Raw genomic sequence first — 24585 nt, 5'->3', positions numbered from 1 at the left:
CAGAGGAATACCTATGTACTGCCAATGCCTGTAATGGGTTTTCAGGAGCATAATATTTTGTCAAGAACTCGGCTAAGGAGGCATGAGAGGGCCTACAATCCAGCTGACACCGTCTTAAGTATGTTAACTCTCCAGGGCTAAGACGACATTTTCCTCCACATATTTCATTGTACCAGCAAATATGTCTCTCTCAAAAGAGTTCATAGGTTGATGATATGCATCATGACCCAGTCGCAGCTTTCAGTACAGTACTTTACAAAGCAGGGCTGCCCAGAGGATTCAGGGGCCCTGGGGTCTACGGCGGCGGGGGGCCCCGCTTTGGCGGTAATTCAGCAGCGGGGGGTCCTTCCGCTCCAGGACCCGCCGCCGAAGTGCCCCGAAGACCCGCGGTAGGGATCCCCCGCCGCCGAATTACCGCAGAAGACCCTGCACTTCGGCAGTGGGTCCCGCTTCAGCGGTAATTCGGCGGTGGAGGGTCCTTCCGCCGCCACCAAAGACCCGGAGCAGAAGAAGCTCCGGGCCCCAGGAGAGTTTTCCAGGACCCCCGGAGCGAGTGAAGGACCCCACTCCAGGGGCCCCGAAAAACTCTCGTGGGGGCCCCTGTGGGGCCCAGGGCAAATTGCCCCACTTGCCCCCCCCCCTCTGGGTGGCCCTGTTACAAAGTATTATTAGTTAACAAATATAACATTCATTTTGACTGGCTCCAGAAAATTGGGAAATGGGAATTAAATTTTTATTATCCAATTTTTTAAATTTACCACTTGTTTCCTTTTTTTTTTTTTTTGAAGAGAAAAGGAGGTGTGTGGATACTAGGCAGAAATGATGACAATTGAATTAGACATCCCAGGAGTTCTTGATGACACCTCTTAAACTGAAAAGATGTTCTATTTAGAAACAATACTAAACACAAAATTTCTTTACTTCTTGTCAGTAAATAATGGTAGAATGAAAACCAAATATTTAATAATTTATCTACTTCTGTCCCTTAATCTCTTTCTAAAGTCACAATCTGCAATTGTGCCATTATTTCTGATAGCTTTAGAAGTTGAATACTTTTGCTGAGAAATAAGCAGCCAGAGCAGAAGAACCTTACTATATTAATGAGTCTATTAACAGCAAATTAAATTTCTCTTTAGATTACAAAGGAATGCATAAAATAGGCTACACTCTGTGAGCAGAATGGCTTCTCTAAATTAAATGTTCAAAGTCTGTATCTCTATGGTACATAAGCTACTTTACAAATACTTTTCTTAATAGGTTTACTCTGAAAGATAGGCATGACCCATATCCAGATAAGAGATTAGGGCTTACACTTTCGCCAGTTACAAAAGTTATTTCACCACAATACTTGCAAAGGTATTCAAACACAATACCTTTATCTTCATTTCATCAATTGCATCCAGGACCCAGCCCACTGTGCCATCCCCACCACAAACAAGTACCCTAGCAGAATTATAAGGCAGCAAGGTACAAAGCTGGAGTGCTTTGGCAGGTGAAATTTTGCTCAGATCAAAAACCTATGAACAAATGAAAATAAAAATGAAAATTTCTGTAAGTTAAGACACACCACATAGGGTTTACTTCACAGATCAAAACATCTTCACTTTTATATATCAGGATGCAAACTGATCATCATAAGTTCCAGTCAACTGCACTGGCAAATGATCATACCAAAGACCAAATCCTACTCAGATTCATGTGAGTAGTTACTTCAGTGAATATGCATATTAACAAAGCAAGTAGGATTTTGCCCCAAAAGATTTTTTTTTAATCCAGTAATGTCAATCCTTCACTTTTACAAGAACCAAAAGTAATGAAATAAAAAACGGTTTAAAAAAAGACTTAAAATTCAGTTTGTAAAAGAGTTTATTCATTAAGACTACTCTTGGCATTGATATATTTTTTTAAACAAAGACCTTAAATTCAGACTAGCAGAAATCATTAAAGGCTCTTGCTTTGAACTATGGAGGAAGAGAATTAAGATGTAGTCAGGAAGTCTAGGAACAGCTATCTTACGTCAGAGCATCCTGCGCCTTCCCAGCTGAGTTTAAGGGACAATGGCAACACAGACAGCAACACAGGAAAAGAGCCAGATGTATTGCCATCTTCACAAGTAAAGTTAGGATTGAAAAAGTTTCAAAAGAATCATATCAAACCCATACAGTCTACTAAGGACTGTTGCACCAGATAGAGTGACCTTGTGATGGTGTCGCACAACGCATCATGTAGTGAAAAGAAAAAAATAAGAGTTATGATTTTACTTATGATTTAAACAGTTTTTTAAATTGTTCCCTATCTTAAAAGCCTCATACCTTCCTGAATGAATAGGAGACTTATGGAAAATAAAAGCAGTGAGGGGATTATTGCAAGTTCAACTTCTATAAATCTTGGTGACACCTAGCTCCTTTTCAAACTCATTGTGTAAAAAAAAAAATTAAAAAAAAAATTCCTTCCTTAAGTTGCCTTTGCAGATCCGTGCTAAAATCCTTGTGTCCCTTTTTCTTCAAATGAGAACTGCACCAATCTGTTTCCTTAGCTGGAGATTTGTATCAAACTGCTTAAAAAGATCCTGTAGTCCATATATAAGCAAAATGCTGGTGATCTTAATTGAGTCTATAGTTTATTACATAGTTATGGCTTTTCCCCACAATTACCTGAACTGGGTTTAAGAGAATCTTAAGCTCTCCCAATAATGTTTCGCCCATGTTGTTTCCACTACGAGTATTAGCCAGGATTATTATTGGGGTCCAGTGTTTACCATAGGAGGATGCCAACTGCAGAAAGAAAAAAATTCCTTATGTACACAAATGTGACAAGCCTGAAAGGAATGAGAGGCTTTGAATTCCAACTTCATTCTTCATTCACACAAAGACAGGAAAAATGAATTACTCCATAATTTTAAATAAAAAGCTGCTAATTCCCTATTCATAGTGAGTACAGAAACAGGCAACCTTTGCAAATAAGTGATAAGTTTTACAACTTATTTCAACCAGTAGTGTTCCCAGTCAATGAAGATTTAGTTGGAAGTGTCAAAATACAGCTACTAAAAGTCATTTCATTTTTGTGTGTCTTCTGATTGACCTCCCCTGTGAATACCCTAATTTGCATGTGAGAATTACAGGTTGAAAATTCAACCCTGAATCATACACAGTAATGCAGGCCCCAACTCCCTTTCCCCTCACCTTCGCTGCCCAGTCCTCCAGGCTGCCTACTGACACCTTCCTGCAGCCATCCCAATTCCCCAGCATGCTCCCATAGCCTGCTCTCCTCCCGAGCCCCTGCCAATCTGTAAGCCCCCACTTCCCCAACTTCTCCTCTGGAAAGATCCAGCAGCTGCCCCATGTCTTCAACCTGCAGGGAGGAAGTTTGTTCTGTGCTCCTACATCCAATAACTCTCCTTTCCTGCGCTGGGCCCATGGGAATAGCAAGGCTAAGGGTATGGCTACACTTACGGTTTGCAGCGCTGGTAGTTTGCAGCGCTGGTCATCCAGCTGTGCAGGGCCAGCGCTGGTGTGTGGCCACACTCATAGCTACCAGCGCTGGTGTGTGGCCACATTTGCAGTATTTGCAGCGCTGTTGGGAGTGATGCATTATGGGCAGCTATCCCAGCATTCAAGTGACCGTTCAAGTGGCCGCAACGTGCTTTTCAAAAGAGGGGGGTGGAGTGGGGTCTAGTGTGACAGGGAGCGGGGGGAAAGAGAGAGGGGATTTTTGGAGCCAACACTGTGTGTTTAGCTTCCTGCATTGAAAAAATCAGAACATGTTTCCGACCCCTTAGTCTTAACTCTTAATTGCAAACAGCCTGCAGCCAACACGACTCCCCGCTGTTTCATTCACTCCCTGCCTGCAATCTCATTTGATTGTTTACAGCCAGGTACAGATGATCACAGCAAACAGGAGCTCTGTTTGTTTTTTAGATAAGCAACGGAGCTCCGATCGGAGCTCGTTCATAACAAAACAAAGAGAGGCTGCATAACAAAACAAAGAGAGTAATTTATAAAAGCATTCTGGGATACATCCTTATACCCTGGAGGCCAATCACAGCGCTGGTGTGTGGCCACACTTGATGACCAGCGCTGGAATCCTTATTCCCCATGCTGAGTGAGGTGTACGGCCAGCGCTGCAGCCAGGGAGTTGCAGCGCTGGAAGTGCCCTGCAGGTGTGGCCACTTACTAATTGCAGCGCTGGTGGAGGCTTTCCAGCGCTGCAACTCACCAGTGTAGCCATACCCTAAGACTACTAAGCTTGGAGCAGGGCTGGCTCTGCTGTCCTGGAATCTGCCCTGCTCAGAGCATACAGGGTTGGCTGCCTGTGGCATAAACAGCACAGTAGCCTATAAAGGCTGAAAGGGGAAGTGCAGGCACCTCAGGTAAAATTTCTGAGCAGCTTGAGTATTATCACAAGATCCCCCTAAAGTTGGTCTGAAATCATTCATAGATTTTAAGGCCAGAAGGGACCATTAGAACATCTAGTTTAATCTCCTGTATGTCATAGGCCACTACATTTCACCCAGTTAGTCCTGTAACCAGCCCATTAACTTCTATTTGACTGATTCCTATCTTCCAGAATGGCATCCAGTTTTGATCTGAAGGCATCAAGAGATGGAGAATCCACCACTTTCCTTGGCAGTTTGCTCCAATGATTAAATCGCTCTCACTGTTAAATTCAAAGTAAAAATTAGGCACACATTTTTGTCTGGCACAGCTTCCAGACACCAGTTTTTGTTCTGCCTTTCTCCACAAGATTAAATAGCCCTTTTGTACAGGTATTTTCTCCTTGTAATGCACTTATACACTAGTCAAGTTACTTCCTATCTTCTTTTTGTTACTCTGTTTAGTTTAAGCTCTTTAAAACTCTCACTGTCAGGCATTTACTTCAGCCCTTGAATCATTTTTTGCAGCTCTATTCTGCACTTTCTCCAGTTTCTGCCAACATCCTTTTGAAACCGTAAACACTGGAACTGTACATAGTGTTCTCGTATCAGCCTCACTGATGGCATATGCAGAAATAAATTCACCTTGCCTCTCTTTTATTCACTACTCCCATTTATACACACAAGGATCCCATTAGCCCTTTTGCCACAGCATCGCTCTGGGGAGAATATGTTGAGTTGAGTTGCTTGCTCACTATGATCCCTAAATCCTTTGAGTCATTAATTTCCAGGGTACAGTCCCCCAATCACGAAACTCGTGGTAGTACTGCGAGTGTTGACACTATGCACTACGCTCTATTTTGGTACACAGAAAATATTTTTATTTGACAGCTGTACCTTTTTGAAGAGTCAGTTCGTTTTCACAGTATTTAATTTTTGGGTACAATGGAAGTTTATTCTTTAACAGGCTTATTCTTATCAGGTATCCCTTAAAAAAAGACTTAATAGGATTTCTCTCCAATATCTACAGTAGTGGCTTGGAGCATGGAAACGTTTTTCTTTTAAACAGCTCTGTTTATAGATTTTGCTAAAGATTTAATGAATATTCTCTAACATATAACAGGGAATTGAGCATTAATTACTTTTGGAATTTTTGTCTACAGATGATTATGAGATTTAAACAGATGTGGTTAAGATGATGTTTAAGAAAGCAAAGTATTATAGCCTCAGAGTCACCTCAGAATAATTAAATGCAAAAATCTGTTCAATCTCAACCAGGATGTTAATAAAATGACTAATAAATTCAAATCAACACACTGAGCATTTACGTATTCAAACACTTATTCAGTGTATAACCACCACCATGTCATTGCACTTATTTCATATTTAGAATTATGTATTATAAAAATAACGATAAAGTTACCTTTCCATAATCAGTCCTTTTATCCTTACGTATCTGATTAATGGTAGATAAATAATATGGTGGAATAATTAAGTTTCTGAATTCTCCAAAACGACACTTCTCACTCTTTAAAGAACTCTGCATGCAATCATCGTGTACAGTGTGCTGACACCAAACACACCTGAAAATAGAAACAAAAAGAGTCCAAATGGTGGTTTGACTTGATTTCTAACCAACTGTTTGGATTGAAAGGTTGAGTTTACTTATATATGGCTATGCAACAACACTTTGTAAAGTAACCTATATTAATACAGCACAAGTTATGCAATGGGATCACAAAATAATACTGTAGAACTTGCCTTAAAATATGGTAGTTTATCAACAGCACTTACACACTTAGAAATGTGCAGGATCTAATTCAGAAAAACTAGCTGTCCTTTACTTAGAGAATTAACAGAAGAGAGTAAACATGGTCTAAAATATATTTTTATTAATCAAACTAGGGGAAAGCAGGCATCAGACTGATTATTGGGGGAATCCTGGTACAATCAAACTTCATTACAGCTTCTCCTAGAGTAGGGAAAGATCCTTCAGAAAATAATGATATATAATCACGTTTTTGGTTTTGAATCCCTACAGTAATATTCTGGAACAACTGAAAAAACAACGTAAAATAGATTAAGTGTTAAAAAAGATTTAGAAAAAATTGTGTTTCTAAAATGCATAATCTGAGTGATTTATATACAATATTTCTAATGTTGTAATGGGGCATCTAACTAAAACAATTAAGTACCAGGTGGCAACTACTTTTTATTCTTTTTGATTATTGCCCCAAGATCCTTGACATCTGTGGAACACTAGCATCAGTACAGGGAACCAAACAAAACAGAGCCAACATAGTACGGACAGAAAGCAAAGGACAAAGCCAAGCAAGGACGGGAGCAGTGGATGAATCTATCCCCACAAAAAGAACAGGAGTACTTGTGGCACCTTAGAGACTAACACATTTATTTGGGCACAAGCTTTCGTGGGCTACAGCCCACTTCATCGGATGCATAGAATGGAACATATAGTAAGGAGATATATATACACATACAGAGAACATGAAAAGGTGGGAGTTGTCCTACCAACTCTAAGAGGCTAATTAAGAGAAAAAAAAGCTTTTGTACTGATAATCAAGAGAGTTTGACAAGATTAGGACTAGAGAGAAGTTTGTATTTTAATGGGTGGTCTTTGGGGGGGAAGGGAGGAGAAGTGGGCCGAACAGAGAGATGAAAGACCAGAAAACGATGGAGAAAGTTTATAATGGTGATTGTGGAGATGCAGCATGAGACTGCAGCACACTATAGCATAATTTTTAAATTCACAAACAACCATTCATTTTAAAATGTGTAGCTGGTAGAGAGCAGCAGAGCTGATAAAAAGTCTGAGAAGAACTCAGAGCAGATTTGGAGGAACCACGGGACAAATGAGTTATTAGAGGGTACTCTTGGATTTTACGTGCAGTGACCACAACTTCGAATATATTGGAGCTTATTAGACCTGATCTTCAAGACAGACAAAAGGAGTATTAGTGGGATGAAATTAAGAAAATAAAAAATTCAGACTGAATAGTAAGAAAAACCCAGCTCCTCCTCAAAGTAGCTTGGCACATTAAAACTAGACTGGACAAAGCACTAGTAAATGTACTGTAGGGAAGAGTTCCACACTGACAGAGATGTGGACTAGCTGGCCAAGTAGGTTGTTTCCACTTCTAATGTCCCCATATGATACATTACAAAACCAAATACTTTTCTTAAACTGTGAAGTTTAGAAATCATGCATTCTTGAACTCTAACACAGAGCTTTGTAGGCTATGAAACAAATATTCACTCATAATGATATAAGATAGGAGGCAAGTATATTTAAGGTTCTCAATATCACATTGCTCATCATAATAATCAAGTCCAAGTAATTACATCACATGCAATTCCCTAAATAGGCAAAACTGGTATAAACTGTCAGTAGATAATTTACTACCTGCCTTGAGATGAAGTTGTTTCTTCCCCCCCATCAAATAACTACTCCCTCTCTTCTCCCTTCTATTGGACTTACACACCCACAGTGACATAAAGGAGAGAAAACCGAGGATCGTTACCACATAGGAAAATGAATCTGGGCTTTTCTGGCATTTATTCCTGTTTCAGTAACAAACATTTAATAGGTGGAAAGCACAACTTATACTGTTGTATCTTACTTTTTGAAACTAGCATTTACTGTTGCTACTGCAAGCACCATTGAACAGGCAAATATAGAAAAACTGCTGACATGCTATCAGTTAACTCTTCACTCCTTTCTTCTCACTGCCTAACTTCTATATTAAAAAAAGTGAATGTAGACAGCACACTACACTGTACACTGAGTCTTGGGCTGAAATACGGTACATAAGTATTGACTGCATGGTGTGTACAGAAAGTCAAGACGTTTATTCCCAAGGAACTGGGAATAGACTCAAATAAGCAGATATCAAAAGATAACTAGAAGAGTTTCAGACCTTTGGACAACTTGACAAAACAGCATCCTGGAACAATATTTACTTCCATATAAAAACAGAGCAGATATTTATATCTTTAACCAAGTAGGAAAAAAACTATTTTTTGTGTGCACTCATTAAAAAATTACTCCAGGTATACTTATAGTAATCACTTTGCTATTAAATATTAAAAAACACACTACATATTCATAACTCATTACAAAAACAAAACTGAACAAGTTCTCTGTAGGTTTAAGAAAAACAGACCTGCTTCAAATCAACTCAAGTTTGGCCAGATATTTAGGATTTTGTAAAAATGAGCGTTTACGAAATTTAAAACCAATGGAAACATTAACATTTTTTGTAATTCCAAGAGAAACAGTTGCTATAAGCAAATAAATATTCCCTTGAACAGCTGGCAACAGAAACACTGCCGAATTGAAAACCTGAAAGTGAAAGTGTAAATAGCTCCATTAATTTTCATTAACTGAAAAATGAAATTTCAAATAGTAAAAAATAAACTGAATTTCAAAAATGCTTTTTAATTTAACAATTTAGTGTTAGTAAGATAATAAATTTGTAAATAATGTCATTTTTCCAAGTTGACAGCATCCCTTTAAATCCTAAACTCTAAGAGTTGTACAGCATTGTGCAAAGCTGTAGCACAAAATCCCACAGCATATAGTTGCTCAGCAATTTAACCTATTCCTACAGCTGTCCTGATGAGAGACAATATAGGAGGAAATATTATAATACCTAATGCCATCCTCTGCAGAAGGCTAATCCTGGTTCACCACATCCAAAAACCTGATTTAAGCAGCTGTGGAAGCTATTTTTGGAGTCCCTCCATTAATCCAGCTCTTATAACCATGGACACTGACATTCCCGATGGGTGACCATTTCTTTTCATTGCTGGCCATGAATCCTGCCCTCAACCAAACACACTTGAGGATCCTTACAGATGAGTTAGTTGTTTGCTCTTCTGGAGCTCTACTTGCTTACAAGGTGTCACATAAGAGCTGGGTAAAAATAGGTAGCAAGTAAAATTGAGGAAAGAATTAATTCCTTTATAACATTATAGACACAATTATACTTTCTCTACAGTCATATGCACCTACTCTCATCTGTGTCAAAGATATTTAATTGAACAATAGAGGGAAGTCAGTCATGGGTTTTTTAGCAATCAGCAGTTGCTGAAAAGATTATCTAAGAGTAGGTGCCTAGGAAAATTCAGAATACAACTGAGCTGTAGATTTAATTTAAGAGTAAGTACTGAACCTCCAAACTTTCAGTGTGAAGCCTGCATGGCTGCTGACAATGTGCAAGACAATTCCAATGTCCAGACATACAGCTAGACAGACAGGGGAGGTACTCCAGGAATATCCATCCATCTGCTGCTAGGGCAGGTTTTACGCTAAAAGAGTTCAGACAGTGCAGTTACTAATGAACAAATATGCCAGATCTGTACATACTTTGCTTGGGATCAACACTCTATTTTCTTTATCATACAAGCTGACTGCCAAAATATGTTTTTGAAGGTTATTGTTCATTTTGAGACCATTTGAAATCTACAGCTCAACTTTTTGCTACCATCCTTTCAACAATGACTCACTATTTCCTTAATTACCACCACACTAATTATTTTTAGAAAAATAAAAGAATACTATGCATACCATGGAAGATAATTAACCTCAGTCTTATTGTGTGTGTATCCCTCTCTCCTTCTCTCTTGTTTGCTATAATCTCTCCATGTCACAGTATGTGTATGTCACTGAAATTGTAAACCCTTTGGAGTAAAATGCTGTGTCCTCATTCTCTATACAAAGTGCCATGCACAATTATAGCACTATGCAGACAACTTAAATAAATACTGTACATTTCCTGAAATCATGGAAGAAACAATGAAACTTGAGAAACACAAAAATTCAACGGGAGGGAAAAGAGACAGGAAGAAAAGATGGGAAACAGATACAATTTATGTTGTAAACTGCAGATTAATCACACAACAGTGCAACCAGTATTAAATATATGATTGCCAAGGCTGAATGAGAGTTTGACAGTAGAAGAATAGCAGTTTTATACATAGAGATATATTGACTATTCGTCCATGCTGCTGTACAGCTTCAGAGCCTGGCAAAAGATTCCTAAGGTGGTTCTTCTAATTACCTTGCCTCATGAAAACTACCTGAGTAAGTAAATATGAAGCAGCAGGCACCTGTCCATCCCAAAGTATAATACACAATATTTTGTTCATGATAGCAAAAAACAAAGGAACAAAACAGAGCCTTGCAAAAAACAGCCACAAAATGGACCACAAATCCTCAATGCATAATTTACACCAACATGCATGTGACAAAACCTGAACACAGACATACATAAGATGACACTGGGGTGAAATCCTTACTCCAATAAAATCAGTGTCAGAACTCCTATTGACTTTGGTGGGGGCCAGGATTTCACTTTAGAAACTTATCCTATAGAATGAGGGATGTAAATATAAGAGGCCAAGTTTTTGTCTCAGTTCCAGTGATGTAAATGCAGAGTATGTCCAATGAAGTCAATGGAGTTACAGTGGATTAACTGAAAACAGAACTTGGTCCATGAGGATAATATTTACAGAACCAACTCCATGACATTCATCATGTTGACTAGTACCTTACTCTACAAGTAGCCCATTGAAATCAACAAAAGCTAATTTCAGGGTACGGAGATAACTTTTGAATTGATATTATAGATATTTATATTATAAAGTAACCATAAGCTAATGGGTGACATTTTAAGAATTCTCCATTAACTTTCAGGGGGAGTTCTGCTTATTATTATTTGTAGTATTGTAGCACTAGGCAACCTACTCATGGATCAGGACTCCGTTGTTCTAGATGCTGTACAGACACAGAACAAAAAGAGAGTCCCTGCCCCAAAGAGCTTACAATATAGCAGGGGTTGGCAACCTCTAGCACGTGGCTCGCCAGGGAAAGCACCATGGCAGGCCGGGCCAGTTTGTTTACCTGCTGCGTCTGCAGGTTCAGCTGATTGTGGCTCCCACTGGCCAATGGGGGTCGCGGGAAGCGGCGTGGGCCGAGGGATGTGCTGGTCACGGCTTTCCGCCGCCCCCATTGGCCTGGGATGGCAAACCGCGGCCAGTGGGAGCCGCGATCGGCCAAACCTGCAGATGCGGCAGGTAAACAAACTGGCCCAGCCCGCCAGGGTGCTTACCCTGGAGAGCTGCGTGCCAGAGGTTGCTGACCTCTGCAATATAGTCTTAGGAGGATTGAACACCATTTGCACCTATACTTGTTTAATTTATATATTGTTTTGTCATAAGTCCAGGCCTCAATCCTGTGAAGATTTCTGCACCTACTTAACTTCATGCACTGTGAGTAGTTCTCTTTAAGTCAGTGGGACTACTCACAGTGTGTAAAGTTGAACAAATTATGAATTTTTGCAGGAGCAGGCCATACATTGTAAGCTCTCTGGGGCAGGGACTGTCTTACTACATGCCTGTACAACATCTATCAAAATACAGCCTTAATTCTTGATTGGGGGCCTTAGGTGCTGCAGTAATACCAATAATAATAAAATAGGTGACCGTGTGCTATGCTTTACCCCTAACTTATGACTCCATTCTCCCACCTTACTCACGCTGAATAGCACCTTATCATAAGCAGTCTCACTGATGATAGGCCCTGTGAGAAATTCTAACACAGCTTCATGCTGGACAACTTGCTTGAACTATTCTAGCATTTCATTTAGCAGTAAGGTGACCAAATATTGCCACAGCAATTACAATAATGACATGATACTGTACTTTCTACATATGCAAGCACATTCCTCTGCTGTACCTGTAGTCACAGAGCTTGGGCTGGGTGCCACACTGCTGCTTGCATACGACACAATAGCTGCACAGTGGGACGTTGCCTCTGATCCAGTGATGTGCCATAGAGGTGTGGGGTTCACCATCACTCCTCATCATAATCTCCTTGCAGAGGAAATGATGGTCGGCCTTCTTGAGACACCCTTCGTGGACGCACAGCCCACAGCAGCTGCAAAAAGCTCCCTGAAGAATGTGTTGGGCACACACACAGCAATAGGTGGGCTGGCCAAAGAGATCTGTGTAGTGCCAGTCGTGCTTGCTCTTGCGGAAGATGTCTCGCCTCAGCACCTGCCTCCGGGATCGCTGGAAGCTGCACCACAAGGTGATCACTACTGGCAGGATCACTGAGCACAGAGTCCAAAAGGCCAAACTGCAGTCCGCAAACACTCCTGAGAAGGGAGGACCGCTGTTTTCCTCCCCTTCCATCCCTTATGGATTTTAGCTTTCCCTGTCTAAATGGTCAAATTAAACAAGACAAGTAGGGCTAACTTGGGGCTCACTCCCCAATTCAGGGATACTGTTGGCGGGTTTAGGAACCATCCTTTATTGTATGCTTTAACTTTTCCCCTATTATTATTATACTCCCTTTCCCCCCCCTGAAGCCTGACTCACAACTCATCAGACTGGATACCCTACACTTGTTATCATGCTAATTAACCTCTGCTTTTCTTTCCACCCTGGTATTATCCTGAAACACTCTCTTTCCCCTTCCAGCCCGATATACCAATTACTATCAGAACGCACCCTTCTTGTGAGACACCTGCTCCGACAAATGATCAGCCTCACTTTTCCAGATATAAATAGCCTTATTCTTCCAATAACTCCCTTCCCCCCACGCCACAAAAGGGGATATGATAATTAACCTCCCCTCTTCTTAATTCAGGTAGTAGCCCCGGCCAAGAACTGGTCTAACATCTGGCACCCCACCCTTTTCAACTATTTACTCCACCCAGCCTCGGTTTCCATCAAGTCTAGCTTTAATTCCCCTTGCCGTGAAAGCCCAGGTATTATACTGACCCCCCCCTCCCCCCCAATACAACAACCTCTTTCTCTCCACGCCCCCCCCCCGCGCTCTTCTCTTTCCCTTCCCCCACCGCCTAGGGTAATTACCCCTCCCCCCAGGGACGGTGACCTTGGGGGGGGGGAGGATTAGGTACCTACCTTGTTATAATCTCCTCCCTCCCCAGCCCTGGGCGCTCCCCTCCCTCGCCCCACCAGCTCCCCCCGGCCCTGCTCGCGCCCCGGGGTCCCCCCGCGGGGAGGGTCTCACCCGTGGGCGGGAGGGGAGGCAGCAGGAGGAGTCTCCGGCCGCGGCCCTGGACGGGAGGGGGGAGGGCCCGTAGCAGCAGCGGGGCCGGGGATGAGCCGGGGAAGCTGCGGAAGCGGAAAGAGCCGAGACGAGGCCCCATGGGGGGCGGTGGCTGCTGATGGCGGTAGCTAGGAGACGGGCCGGCAACCGGAAATGGCCTTGAAAGGAGGAGAGAGAGAGAGAGAGAGAGAGAGAGAGGCGGGGGGGGGGCAGGGGAGAGGCGGCTGGAGGGGCGGAGGGGCCCAGCAGAGAGGAGGGGAAGCAGGCAGGGCAGCCCTGCTTGAGGACCCATAGGCAGGGCAGGGCAGGGGCAAAGCAAAGGCCCCTCTGGTTCAGGCACTGCAAATGAATGGTCTGCGAACAAAGTAAAGGGCCCCTCAGGCACAGAGGTGAGACCCCACCACGAACATCCATCCATCTAAAGACACAAGGGCAGATTCTGCTCTGGGCATCGCGGGTGTGATTCAGCAGTAACTGTGCCGAGCGTAGCAGAGTCACCGCAGATTTTTATCATTTGAAGGCAGAATCCAGTCCTACGTTGCCACAGGGCTCTGTCACTTTTTGAAAACAACGCACAGGGCTTCACTCATTAATATCAGTGCATGATCTCTAGAATCCTAAGTACTGTACTGGCTGATTAAAGATTCTTATGCTTCTCCTTTTTAAGCTCCAGTTGGATTTTGCAAGAGCCCAACAAAGGCTTATTTTCAGCCATTCACACAGAACTGCAGTCCAGCAACTCCAGAGCAAATTTAATGGCTAGGCTATAGTAGAAGTTCAGGACCCTGAACAAAGCAAGGGTGGCATGGTATGGTATTGCTGGTGGCGCACTGCCTCCAGAGCTGGATGCCCAGCCAACAACCTCCACTCTCTGGCCACCCAGCTCTGAAGGCAGCGAAGAAGTAAGGTTGCAATACCGCAAGCCCCCTGCAACTCCCTCTTGGGTGAGAACCCCCAGTTTGGGAAATGTTGGTCTCCCCCCATGAAATCTGTATAGCATAAAGTAAAAGCACACAAAAGACCAGATTTCCCCGAGGGAGACCAGATTTCACTGTACGTGACGCATTTCTCATGGCCAGGAATTTGGTAGGGCTCTAACAATATGTAATTCATCCATTGGAAGTTAGGCTGTAAGTCTCTCAAGTTGTGCACTGAAAAATCAAGGTACCCAAAATTAGTGGCTACTTTGGAAAACTCCTGGCCTTTTTGAGCATAGCCACCCAACAGGTCTGTGACAGAGTTGGGATTGGAACCCAGGAGTTCCTTGCTACTAGCTGTATGCAGGGCTGCCCAGAGGATTCAGGGGGCCTTGGGAAAAGCAATTTTGGGGGCCCCTTCCATAAAAAAAAGTTGCAATATTATAGAATACTATATTCTATAATATGGGGGCCCCCTGCGGGGTCCGGGGCAAATTGCACCACTTGCCCCCGCTTCTGGGCAGCCCTGGCTCTATGCTTAGTTCACTAGATTTCACTGCTTCACTTCACTGGCTATTTTGAGTGGGGTCAACCTTTACAGTGGCAGCTGCACCACACTAGCCTGTGAGTGTCAGATTTTATAAGCTAAGAAGTGTAGGGCCTGGTTGGGAGCTCTCCAAGTGAAATCCAGGTGCTGCTGGAAGCATGGTGGTGGTGATCCAGTTGGTGGTACTCTTCCTTCCGGAGCGGGTGCTAATCATTGCAGTCCTACCTGAGCTCTAAACTGAGTTGTTGCTTTCTGACTACATTCCACCCACTGGAGTTTCATAGGAAAAGTTATTTCTTATCCTAAAAACTACTGGGTGTTGTGTGGATGGTTCAGAATGTCTGCCACACTGCGCTTCGGGGGAAGTACAAAATTCGGTTTTTAAAAAGGCAGAAACCTGTAAGCTAATTCTTTTAGAAATCTGGTTATTCTCTATACATCTGCCAGACATGTCCTCTTCCCATCACTTTATGTTTACTAGCAAGGATATTTACAATCTTGTCCATTTCTGACTTTCCCTGCAAACAGTAGAATTAACTGAGTATTAATTTCCACCATTCTGTCCATTTGATAAACTCTCCATACTTTAGCTATGGTAGTTCAGCTTTTCAAGAGTTAAACCAACGTATTAAGATGCAACTTTGTGCTTGAATAAGGTCATATATGCAGCACCTTTTGACACGGGCCCCTCACTGGCTGCCTGCCAAATTAAGGCTCAAGAGTCTAGGTTTGTTTTTTTTTTAATTATTATTTCTCTTGAATCACACTATTAAAACCATACCTTGCCATGCTGAGTGTAATGCAATGTGTTTTATCTTCACAGAGTTAAAATATCTAGTATAACTTGGAAACCTGCAGTGGAATAGTAAGCTTTTCTATTTTCTTTTGGTCAGGAACAGAGACTGTTTAAGCTGATAATAGCCATATTCAAAACTTAGACCCAGATGTCTTCAAAGTCCAAATCATACTGTAAGTCAAATTAGTCAAAGCATAGACAAACATCTGTGACTGACGTAGCTGCTTCAAATAGGCTAATACCTCAGTCAGTGTTTTTCATTTTGGAACAGGCTGAGAGAAAGCAGAATCAAAATGAAGAAGTTACTTGTGTTTATCTTCATTTTGGTCATCCTGACTATTTTTACAGGTAGGAGTTCATATCAAACAAATTGGCTAATGTTCATAGAGCTGGAGTGCATATGATAATAATATTAGTGTTTTAATCTTGTACTTAAATATCTTAATATTTGCTTTTTTTTAACCTGTTACAGTATAATGATATTAAATATCATGTTAGACTGCAGCCTTCCAGTAATTTTATTTTTAACAATCATACTACCATACTAAGCATTTTTATCTCTGTTTCACAACCTTGGAGTAATTTATAGATTAAAAAGAAAGATGTTTTCATTTATAAATCTACATGTTTGATGTCCTTGACTATTTCACCATTTAATGCAATTTCTTTGTCTTAATACTTATTTCAACAAAAGTCAGACTAGTTAGCTTTGGTTTGAAAAATAGCCCTAAAAATAGTGCAACATAGAAATGCATTTAACAAAAAACTGGCAGGATTAATACAAATATTAAATAAGTAGGTGCAGTTATATTTTTCTAATTTTGGGAAGGAACTGTAATAATATGGTGTTCTGAGTAGGTTTTGGATATTGTTAGTAGCACTAGCTTATAAAAAACACAAGTATATTATAAAAATGGTTTAAAATTCCACTCATCTCTTCTGGAATGCAATATCCCCTGGGAAGGGGCTGTAATGAAAGAACACTCTGTGTATTGACAAAAATCAGACCTGAAAACATTTCACCATGGACCTGAAAGATAAAATATTAACTTTGTGTTAATTTCATACTTTATTTCTTCCTCCCTCCTCCTTTAGATACTTCACCAATTTTGACTGAAAAAGAAGCTAAACAGATTCTGAGAACCCGTCGTGAAGATAGACCAAGAAAAGCTGGTTTCCCTGATGAGCCAATGAGGGTGATTTTTAATTTTTCTTTTAAAAACGAATAAACTAAAACAGTTCATTGTATTTTGTGCTTAATGTTGTATTTGCTTAGATAGGATTCTACTCAATCAGTGTATCTGGTTGCAAACTCGACTCTTTTAAACAATGGAGTGAAATATTTTGTAAGCCCCTTTTCACTCTTTAAACTACTGTTGGATAGCATTCTCTGAATTATGAACATATCTCGGGACTGTACATACCTGTGAAGTGTGGGGGTAATCTATAATCAACGTCGGTCATCATTTTAAAGTGTAGAATCAATTATTGATCAAAAGATAGCCTCTCATCTGTACAAATGTTTAGTTCATCACGTTATTTCTGAAAAATTAAACTCTGCAGTACAAAAGGTAGATTGCTTGCTTTACATTTTGCACTGAACGCTGGCAGAGGGATGCAGGTGTCAGTGGTCAGTGTGGAGATTTAGGTAGCTCAGAACTGACTTTAAAATCCATTTAGCTGCATCCATTAATTTTATCTACATGTGCTAGGGATAGGTTTATATATTATGAGAGTATTCACTTCTTTAATTGTTAGGGTAAAGTAACTGTATTTTTTTCACATAATATTTACTATTATTTACTTATTAAGCACATTAAAAATACAAAGACAAATTAAAAAAAGGACAGAGAGGACCCTTCTGTTTTAATTGCTTTTGACAGGATGTGTGATACAGCCCCAGACTTCTCAAAAGCTACTTACAGCATTTAAAAATTACTGCACATTTCTCTCCAAAGTAAATATACGGTGTTAAAATTATATGGTTGTAAAGAGGCTAAAAGCCACAGAAGCCAGAAAGCGGACAATAGACCGTGCACAGACGATGAGCATAATGGGCTCAATCTGAGAAGGTGCTGAGTACACCTCATGTCAGTGGGAGCTGAGGGTGCTCAGCACCTTGCAGACTTGAGCCCAGTGTGTACAGAGCATGCGGTTGGGGAAGGGTGGTAGTTCCCTCTATCCCCTGGTTAGTGCGTACTAGCCAGGAATAACCCATCTGGCAGCCAGGGAGAGCTGAATTTACAACTCTGCCCACTTACACAGTCTCCTCGTTGTCCACCACATTGGCATCACCACATCAACCCTGACACAATGACTCTTTCAACATCAGAGTGCCCCACCGACCTGAGACAATGGGAGCCGTACCCTACATGGCAAAATGCAGCAAAAACCACTGGCCATGGGCTCCCCAGCTGACCTCAACATCCAGGATTATACTGGTTTCAAAGTACGGTCAAAGCTGCCTCATTCAGGGGCAGGACATTAGCAGGAACCCAGGTTCCACCTAAAATGATATGCAGCAACACCATGATGGCTATTAAATGTAATAGAATAGATCAGAAAAAAATGGATTGGATAAATTCCTGCACAACAGCATGTTACATAAAACTTGTGATCCAGGCAGGTGAAATTCACACAGCCTTCACAGCAAGTCCCAGTAATGAGCAAGAATAATGACCGCAGCCTCTTGTCTTCACTGGCAGAGGGGTTTTAAGGCTACAGGAGCCACACAGCAGTGGATCTCTGTTCACTGCTGGTCTGGCCTTGCCCTCTCCCCAGTGCAACTTTCCACACCATTAGGGCTGGTTGAAATTTTTCTGTTGAAGCTTTTTCTTTTAATGAAACATTGGGTTTTAGACGAAACCATCTTTCCCACAGAAAATGGCAACGTTTCATTGAACTCTCCCCATCTTTGATTTTTGATGAAAATAGTGTATCTCCAGCAGCCTCTTGCACAGTCTGACCACAGAGTTTAAGTGGTTCTTTGCACCCAGGTGAAAGTTACATTGGGATTAACACACTTGCTAAACTACCTCTGTTAATTTAAGTAAATGGTACATGTATTAAGCCAGCTCATGCTCAGTCAGGGCTGAAGAAGAACTCTGTGTAAACTCAATAGCTCATGTCTCTCACCAACAGAAGTTGGTCCAATAAACGCTATTAACCTCACCCACCTTGTCTCTCTACAGTCCTTTGTGCTAAGCTTTGAAGAGCAATTAATCAACCATCCCTTTGCAGAGCATGTGTGCTAATGAGAAAATACAGCCGGTTTAAAAGTTGATGGACGATCAAACCTAGTGCAAATTAAATAGGAAGGATTTTACCTTTAATACAGACTCTTAGGAAAAGGTCTGTACTTCGTCTGACTCCCAAAGCAGCCAGGATTCGATGAGATAGCTGATTTCATTAGTGCATTTTACTTAGGGTGCTAAAGGGAAGGTTTATTGGCCATTTCCATTATAACTACATTCCCTAAGGAGAGGCGTTTAATGTGCCTAGTTTAAATGACAGCTATCGTTCAACCTGTCAGCAGTTTTTTCTTTTTTACATAAGCCCTTCCCCCTTACCACCACCACAACTAACCAACAAAAAAAAAAATTGCAGCCAATGACAGGTGTCTCTGTATTCCCTCCTCACCACTCTGAGAACATATGAGTTAGTATCAAAGCTAGGCAAATATTTTACCACCCTACATGAAACTGTTGGGACAATTGAGGAATGGGGAAGCAGAGGACCTGAGGTGTTGTCTACTACTACTGGGAAAAAGCATTGGATTTGGTTCTCAGACTGTGCATAGGGACCCCAAAGTGTGTTGTGACCCTGTTTTAATGGGACTCTCAGGGCTGGCATAGACTTGCTGGAGCCCGGAGCCAAAGCCCGAACCCCACTGCCCAGGGCTGAAGCCAAAGACCAGGCCCCCCAATCCAGGGCCAAAGGCTGAGCCTTCAGCCCTGGCTGGCCGGACTTAGGCTACAGAACCCCAAGCCGGGGCTGAAGCCCTTGGGCTTTGGTTCCCCCTCCCCACTGGGGCAGTGGGGCTCAGCAGGGGCGGCTCTAGGGATTTTGCCGCCCCAAGCACGGCAGGTTTGCCTGCGGAGGGTCCGCTGGTCCTGCGGCTTCGGCGGACCTCCCGCAGCCGCGGGACCAGCGGACCCTCTGCAGGCACACCAGCAGGAGGTCCACCGAAGCCGTGGGACCAGCGGACCCTCCGCAGGCAAGCCGCGGAAGGCAGCCTGCCTGTTGCCCTCGCGGCGCCGGCAGAGCACCCCCCGCGGCTTGGCGTGCTGGGTCTGGAGCCGTCCCTGGGGCTCAGGCAGGCTCAGGCTTTGGTCCCCCGTCCTGGGGTCGTGCATTAATTTTTGTTATCAGAAGGAGGTCGTGGTGCAATGAAATTTAAGAACCCCTGGTGAGAAAACATGTTCTGACGCAATGACTATAGCCAGTGTAGAAGGCTTTAGGTGGGGAACAATCACACATATTTCATTTTGTGCGAAACCTATCTTTTTCAAACACCTTTTATTTAAAATTTCATAACAGAAACTAGTAGCTCCTCCGCCGGCGAGATACTGCCTTTGTATCTCACATCAAATTGATTGAAGTTGTGGCTGTAGAGTAGTACATTCAGCTGTGAAAGGAACCCATTTCTCGGCTGCCTGCCTCTGGAGGGATCTAATGGTTGCTGAGGGTTTTCATTTCTGAATGGTGAAAATGCACTGGGCATAGCTAGATTTTGTTTTGGGGAACTACTAAAAACGAGGGGGTCTGCTCCTGCTCCCAATGAAGTCGACTGGGAGGCTTCTAATTAACTTCAGCAGGAGATGTATTGGGCCCTCGGAGATCAGATTCCGCAGGAATGGGAGTGGAATAAATAAATTAGTTCTTTAGTGAATCAGCGGATTGAGGAAGTCTCCACTTTGGCAGAAAGTACAACAGATATTGCTGGCTAATATTTTTTTCCCAAGACAGTTGCAAGTAAATTCCAAAGGTAGTTTTAAAAGCCTCCTATTTCTGAAATGGACTTTGGTAGTGCCTGTGATTATTGCCATGTGACTCATTTCACCTCTGCCTTTACTTATTTAGGGCCTGCGCCCATTGAGGTCAATGACAAAACTCTTATTAACTTTAAGGATGCTGGACCAGGCCTGAATTATTTTTTTTACTTCTGTGGTCCTACTTTCTCCACTTATAATGCCGTTGGCTGAGTTTCCATTCTGCATAAGGGATTTGGATACCTACTGAAGCATGAAAACCCAGTAGGCAGCTTTAAAAATCTCAGCCAGTGTATTCGGATGATTACCTCATCTCTCTTGCATCCTGAATCTGGTGCCCTAGGTTTAAGGTATAATGTTCAGTTCAAACAGAGGACTAACACCACCAGAACTGATAAGTAGCCTATATCATAATATGCTTAAAGGGACATGCCAAGTACTTTGAGTCAAACAATGTTTTGGAGCATATATCTCTCTAGAAAGGCCAGCCGGCTGGCTGAGGGAGCACAGTCTAAATACCACTATTAGATTTGTGCTAATTATTGATGACATAACAGATGGTGCTTTTGTCAAATAAGGAAGTGAGCAATTCATTGCTACTGTACATATACAGTATATATAGAGAGTAAGGTCATTCAGAAAACAAATTGGGATTTCAGTGTGAACAGAGTTTATAAGCATAAAACTGGGGAAGAAACAGAATCAGATAACTTTGGGAAAGCATCACACATAATAGACCTTGGGAGTTTTTAGATGGGAAGGGATACTGCAAACTACCTTTCTCTTCAGGGATAAACTAGCCCAGGATACTGAACACATCCAAGGGACCAGTGCCCACCCCAAAGAATTACATCTCATTGACCACCACAAGTCGTAGTACACCACTGAAAACCTGGGATATATGGCAATTCTTTCTAGCCCTGATGGGTTGTGAGATATCAGACCTCAAAAATCACCCAGGATGGGGAAGAAGTGAAACTGAAGATGGGTAGGCGTTTCTCTGTTAGCTAGGTGATCCATATCCGGATGGGGTTACAACAGGTGATAGTGGAGAACGTGAAACGTAAAAGGTCAGCATGATATATGTTGGTATGATGGTAATGTTCAAATGTACATGAAAACAGAAAGAGAGAGAATTATTAATGTTTGCAGGACAGCTGATTATACTTGTGAACTAAAACCCTTTTAAAGGGTCAGGGAGTATCATACCAATACATTCGATTTACTTACATGGAAAAAACATAGAATTTTATCGATCTCGTAAGGAAGATCAGTGAATGACTGGTATTTACCAGAATCCCCTTTAGAACTACTCAGTGATCCAGAATCATTCCATGGTTTTAAACTGCTGTAGATGTTCCTGCAAAAATCCATGTCCACCCTCTGGGCCAGCAGAAGCTGTAGTGTGTGTATTTAAAAAAAACACGTAGTGTCCATGCTAATTTATCTCTTAGCACTAATGCAAATGTCTGCCTGTAAAAACATGGTCCATAATGTAGCAAACACTAGCAGGAGTATTGATGGAATTCAGTAACAATGGTGAGATTTGATCAGCCTGATTTGCAGGCTATTTTCAAGGTGACATAGCTTAACTCTCTGGGTTAAATTCAGAACCCTTTGTAAGGTGTGAAATCCCACTGAATTCAATGGGCTTACACCAGAATTGAGTGAATACACAAGTTTAACGCTGTTTTCTTTCCTCAAAACAGGAACACATGCTTTACCTCCAGCGCTTGGAGCAGAGATCAGAAGAACAATTCCTTGAGCATTGGTTAAATCCACACTGCTACCCACATTGCAACAGGAATTTAGTTCATCCAGTCTAAAGGGTTTGTTTTTCCCCCAGTTACTGGTATGTGTTCTCCTTTGTGAAGCATCATAGTTCCTTCAAAATAAAGGGCCGAATTCTCTGCTGGTATATACTGAAGTCAATGAGTTATGTCAATTCACACCTGCAGAGAATTTGGCACAGAATGTTATTTTTTCATAGATTCTCAGACCAGAGGGGACCACTGTGATTATCTGGTCTGACCTCCTGTATTGCACAGGCCAGAGAACTTTCCCAAAATATTTTTTAGAGCAAATCATTTAGAAAAACATCCTATCTGGATTTAAAAATGGTCAGTGATGGAGAATCCTCCACAAGCCTCGGTAAATTATTCAATGGTTACTATCCAGGGTGCAAGTTAAAGCTGAAATAATCAAGCATACACTTAAAATCTTCTGGACACCACAACTACTCTGCTGCCTTACAGCACAGAATTGTACGGACTTCAGTTCACTTGATCATACAGATCTTGGTGCAGGGAGCAGCAGACTGTGTATGGCTGTTGCATTCTGCAGCAAGTGTTAGTGGAGACAAGACATGGGCGTAAATAAGGTTATTCACTATTCATACAACTCTATGCTGAGCTATAGTCAGTCTCATGTTCTCTGTGCACCTGCTCTCTTCCTTGCAAATGCACAGGGTACAAAAAGGAGAAGGGACAGGTGGACAGTGGGCATGCCTGAGGAAACAGGAGTTTATGCCTGATTCTTATCATGCTAATAAAGTACTTGACTACATAATCCCCTACTACCTGGGAGTAAGTTGGTGACTGCCTAGCAGCACTCATTAATACAGCTCCTGACCTCCCTTCACTCCTTGTCCTGCTCATCCGTTTAGACCTTGTGATTATTTGCACAGTACTAGGCACCTGGGTTGTGACAGTATGACACTCACAGTGGTCATCATTAAAAAGGCAACATTTAACAACAAGCACGTGGTGATATCTGAGATTCTGCTTCATATGCCTGGATCCTGCAAAGAGTTGGGCTTGTTCTGTGGTGTCTCAGCTACCCATAGTTTCATAGCAGTTGTGCTCTCCCGCCGACATGAGCGCTTATGTCGGTGTAACTTACGTTGCTCAGGGGGTGGTTTATTCACACCCATGAGTGACATAAGTTATGCCGACATAGGCTGTAGTGTAGACATAGCCTTAGGATCAGATTTTCAAAGGTATTTAGGTGCCTAAAAAAGCACCTAGTGGGATTTTCAAAAGTGCCTAACTCTTGCTGAGTTCAGTGGGAGTTAGCCACCTAACCCATAAAATCTCACTAGGCTGCTGGACATATGCATCTGTAGGTGCCTAAATACCTTTGAAAATCTGGAGCTTCAGTGGAAAAACACCGACTTACAAAAGTGGAAGATCTGGCCCTTTAAAAAAACAAACCCCAAAAGCTTAGCTTCTGGGACCTAAGATGGGAGCATCCAAAAAATGTAGCATCTGGCCCAATTTTACCCTTGCTCCCAGTGTGGGGGTATTGTGAAGATTACTGTTTGTCCATCCCTTAGAAGATGTGAAGCGCTATGTAAGTTCTTAATACTGTCAACACGTCTTTCTGTGTTTTAACAATATTTCCCCACTCCTTTTCCAGATCTCTCCAGGCGCGTTTAAGAGGAAACGGTCTATGATTATGTTAAACAGGACGAGGTTCATCAGCATCTGCTATGTACTAACTATCAAGCTGAATGCCTTTGGAATATTGAGCAAGCTTAGCATGTAGCAAGGCTTTCTTTTGTAATCATACATATTTAAAACAATTTCATTGACTCATGTAGATCACCATAATTTTTCAACCCATCGGTAAGCGAATGGTTTGCATGAATCTAGGGCTTCTCCTAAGATTTTAGGAATGGGGCAGAATAAGTCACCAACTTGTCTTAGAACATGTTTATTTGGGGCACTATCTTAGTATATATTGAAGCAGGAGGAGGCTTTAAGAGAAAGGAATAAATACAAATGGAAAATAAAAACATGATGAGGCTGCCACCCTTTGGGGTTTTGGATTATAGAATTTGTGCAGTTTTTATAATATTGTAGTG

General features: G+C 41.9%; 2 protein-coding genes across 9 annotated transcripts in view; one reads left to right on the top strand and one right to left on the bottom strand.

The window, feature by feature from the left end:
• Positions 1 to 13144, bottom strand: part of DGKE (diacylglycerol kinase epsilon) — a 27969-nt gene extending 14825 nt beyond the window's left edge. Inside the window, exons 1-4 of the mRNA XM_044983155.1 lie at positions 12129 to 13144; positions 5796 to 5955; positions 2655 to 2774; positions 1374 to 1517 (exon numbers count right to left, since the gene is read on the bottom strand). Coding sequence (XP_044839090.1) covers positions 1374 to 1517; positions 2655 to 2774; positions 5796 to 5955; positions 12129 to 12586 — 882 coding nt within the window. The 5' untranslated portion in view covers positions 12587 to 13144. The remainder of the gene's footprint in view (positions 1 to 1373; positions 1518 to 2654; positions 2775 to 5795; positions 5956 to 12128) is intronic.
• Positions 13067 to 24585, top strand: C12H17orf67 (chromosome 12 C17orf67 homolog). Of its 8 annotated transcripts, none has more exons than XM_044983159.1 (6): positions 13067 to 13164; positions 15827 to 15902; positions 15981 to 16077; positions 16825 to 16925; positions 22430 to 22572; positions 24138 to 24585. In XM_044983159.1, exons 3-5 carry the CDS (start codon positions 16023 to 16025, stop codon positions 22544 to 22546), a joined length of 273 nt encoding a protein of 90 aa, XP_044839094.1. In that variant the 5' UTR covers positions 13067 to 13164; positions 15827 to 15902; positions 15981 to 16022; the 3' UTR covers positions 22547 to 22572; positions 24138 to 24585. The 8 variants fall into 8 exon arrangements, with proteins under 8 accessions (XP_044839094.1, XP_044839098.1, XP_044839092.1 ...); XM_044983163.1 differs by lacking the exon at positions 13067 to 13164 and adding an exon at positions 13719 to 14371 and having other exon boundaries at positions 16001 to 16077; XM_044983157.1 differs by lacking the exon at positions 13067 to 13164 and adding an exon at positions 13719 to 14371.

This window comes from Mauremys mutica, chromosome 12, assembly GCF_020497125.1.
Source record: "Mauremys mutica isolate MM-2020 ecotype Southern chromosome 12, ASM2049712v1, whole genome shotgun sequence".
NCBI lineage: Eukaryota > Metazoa > Chordata > Testudines > Geoemydidae > Mauremys > Mauremys mutica.
This window is presented reverse-complemented; position numbering and strand designations above follow the sequence as displayed.

Excerpts from the sequence above, each read along its gene's own strand:
- C12H17orf67 (XM_044983159.1), top strand. The coding sequence starts at position 16,023 with ATGAAGAAGTTACTTGTGTTTATCTTCATTTTGGTCATCCTGACTATT. Across the intron at positions 16,078-16,824 it reads CATCCTGACTATTTTTACAG|ATACTTCACCAATTTTGACT; the intron begins GTAGGAGTTCAT and ends CTCCTCCTTTAG. Across the intron at positions 16,926-22,429 it reads TCCCTGATGAGCCAATGAGG|GAACACATGCTTTACCTCCA; the intron begins GTGATTTTTAAT and ends TCCTCAAAACAG.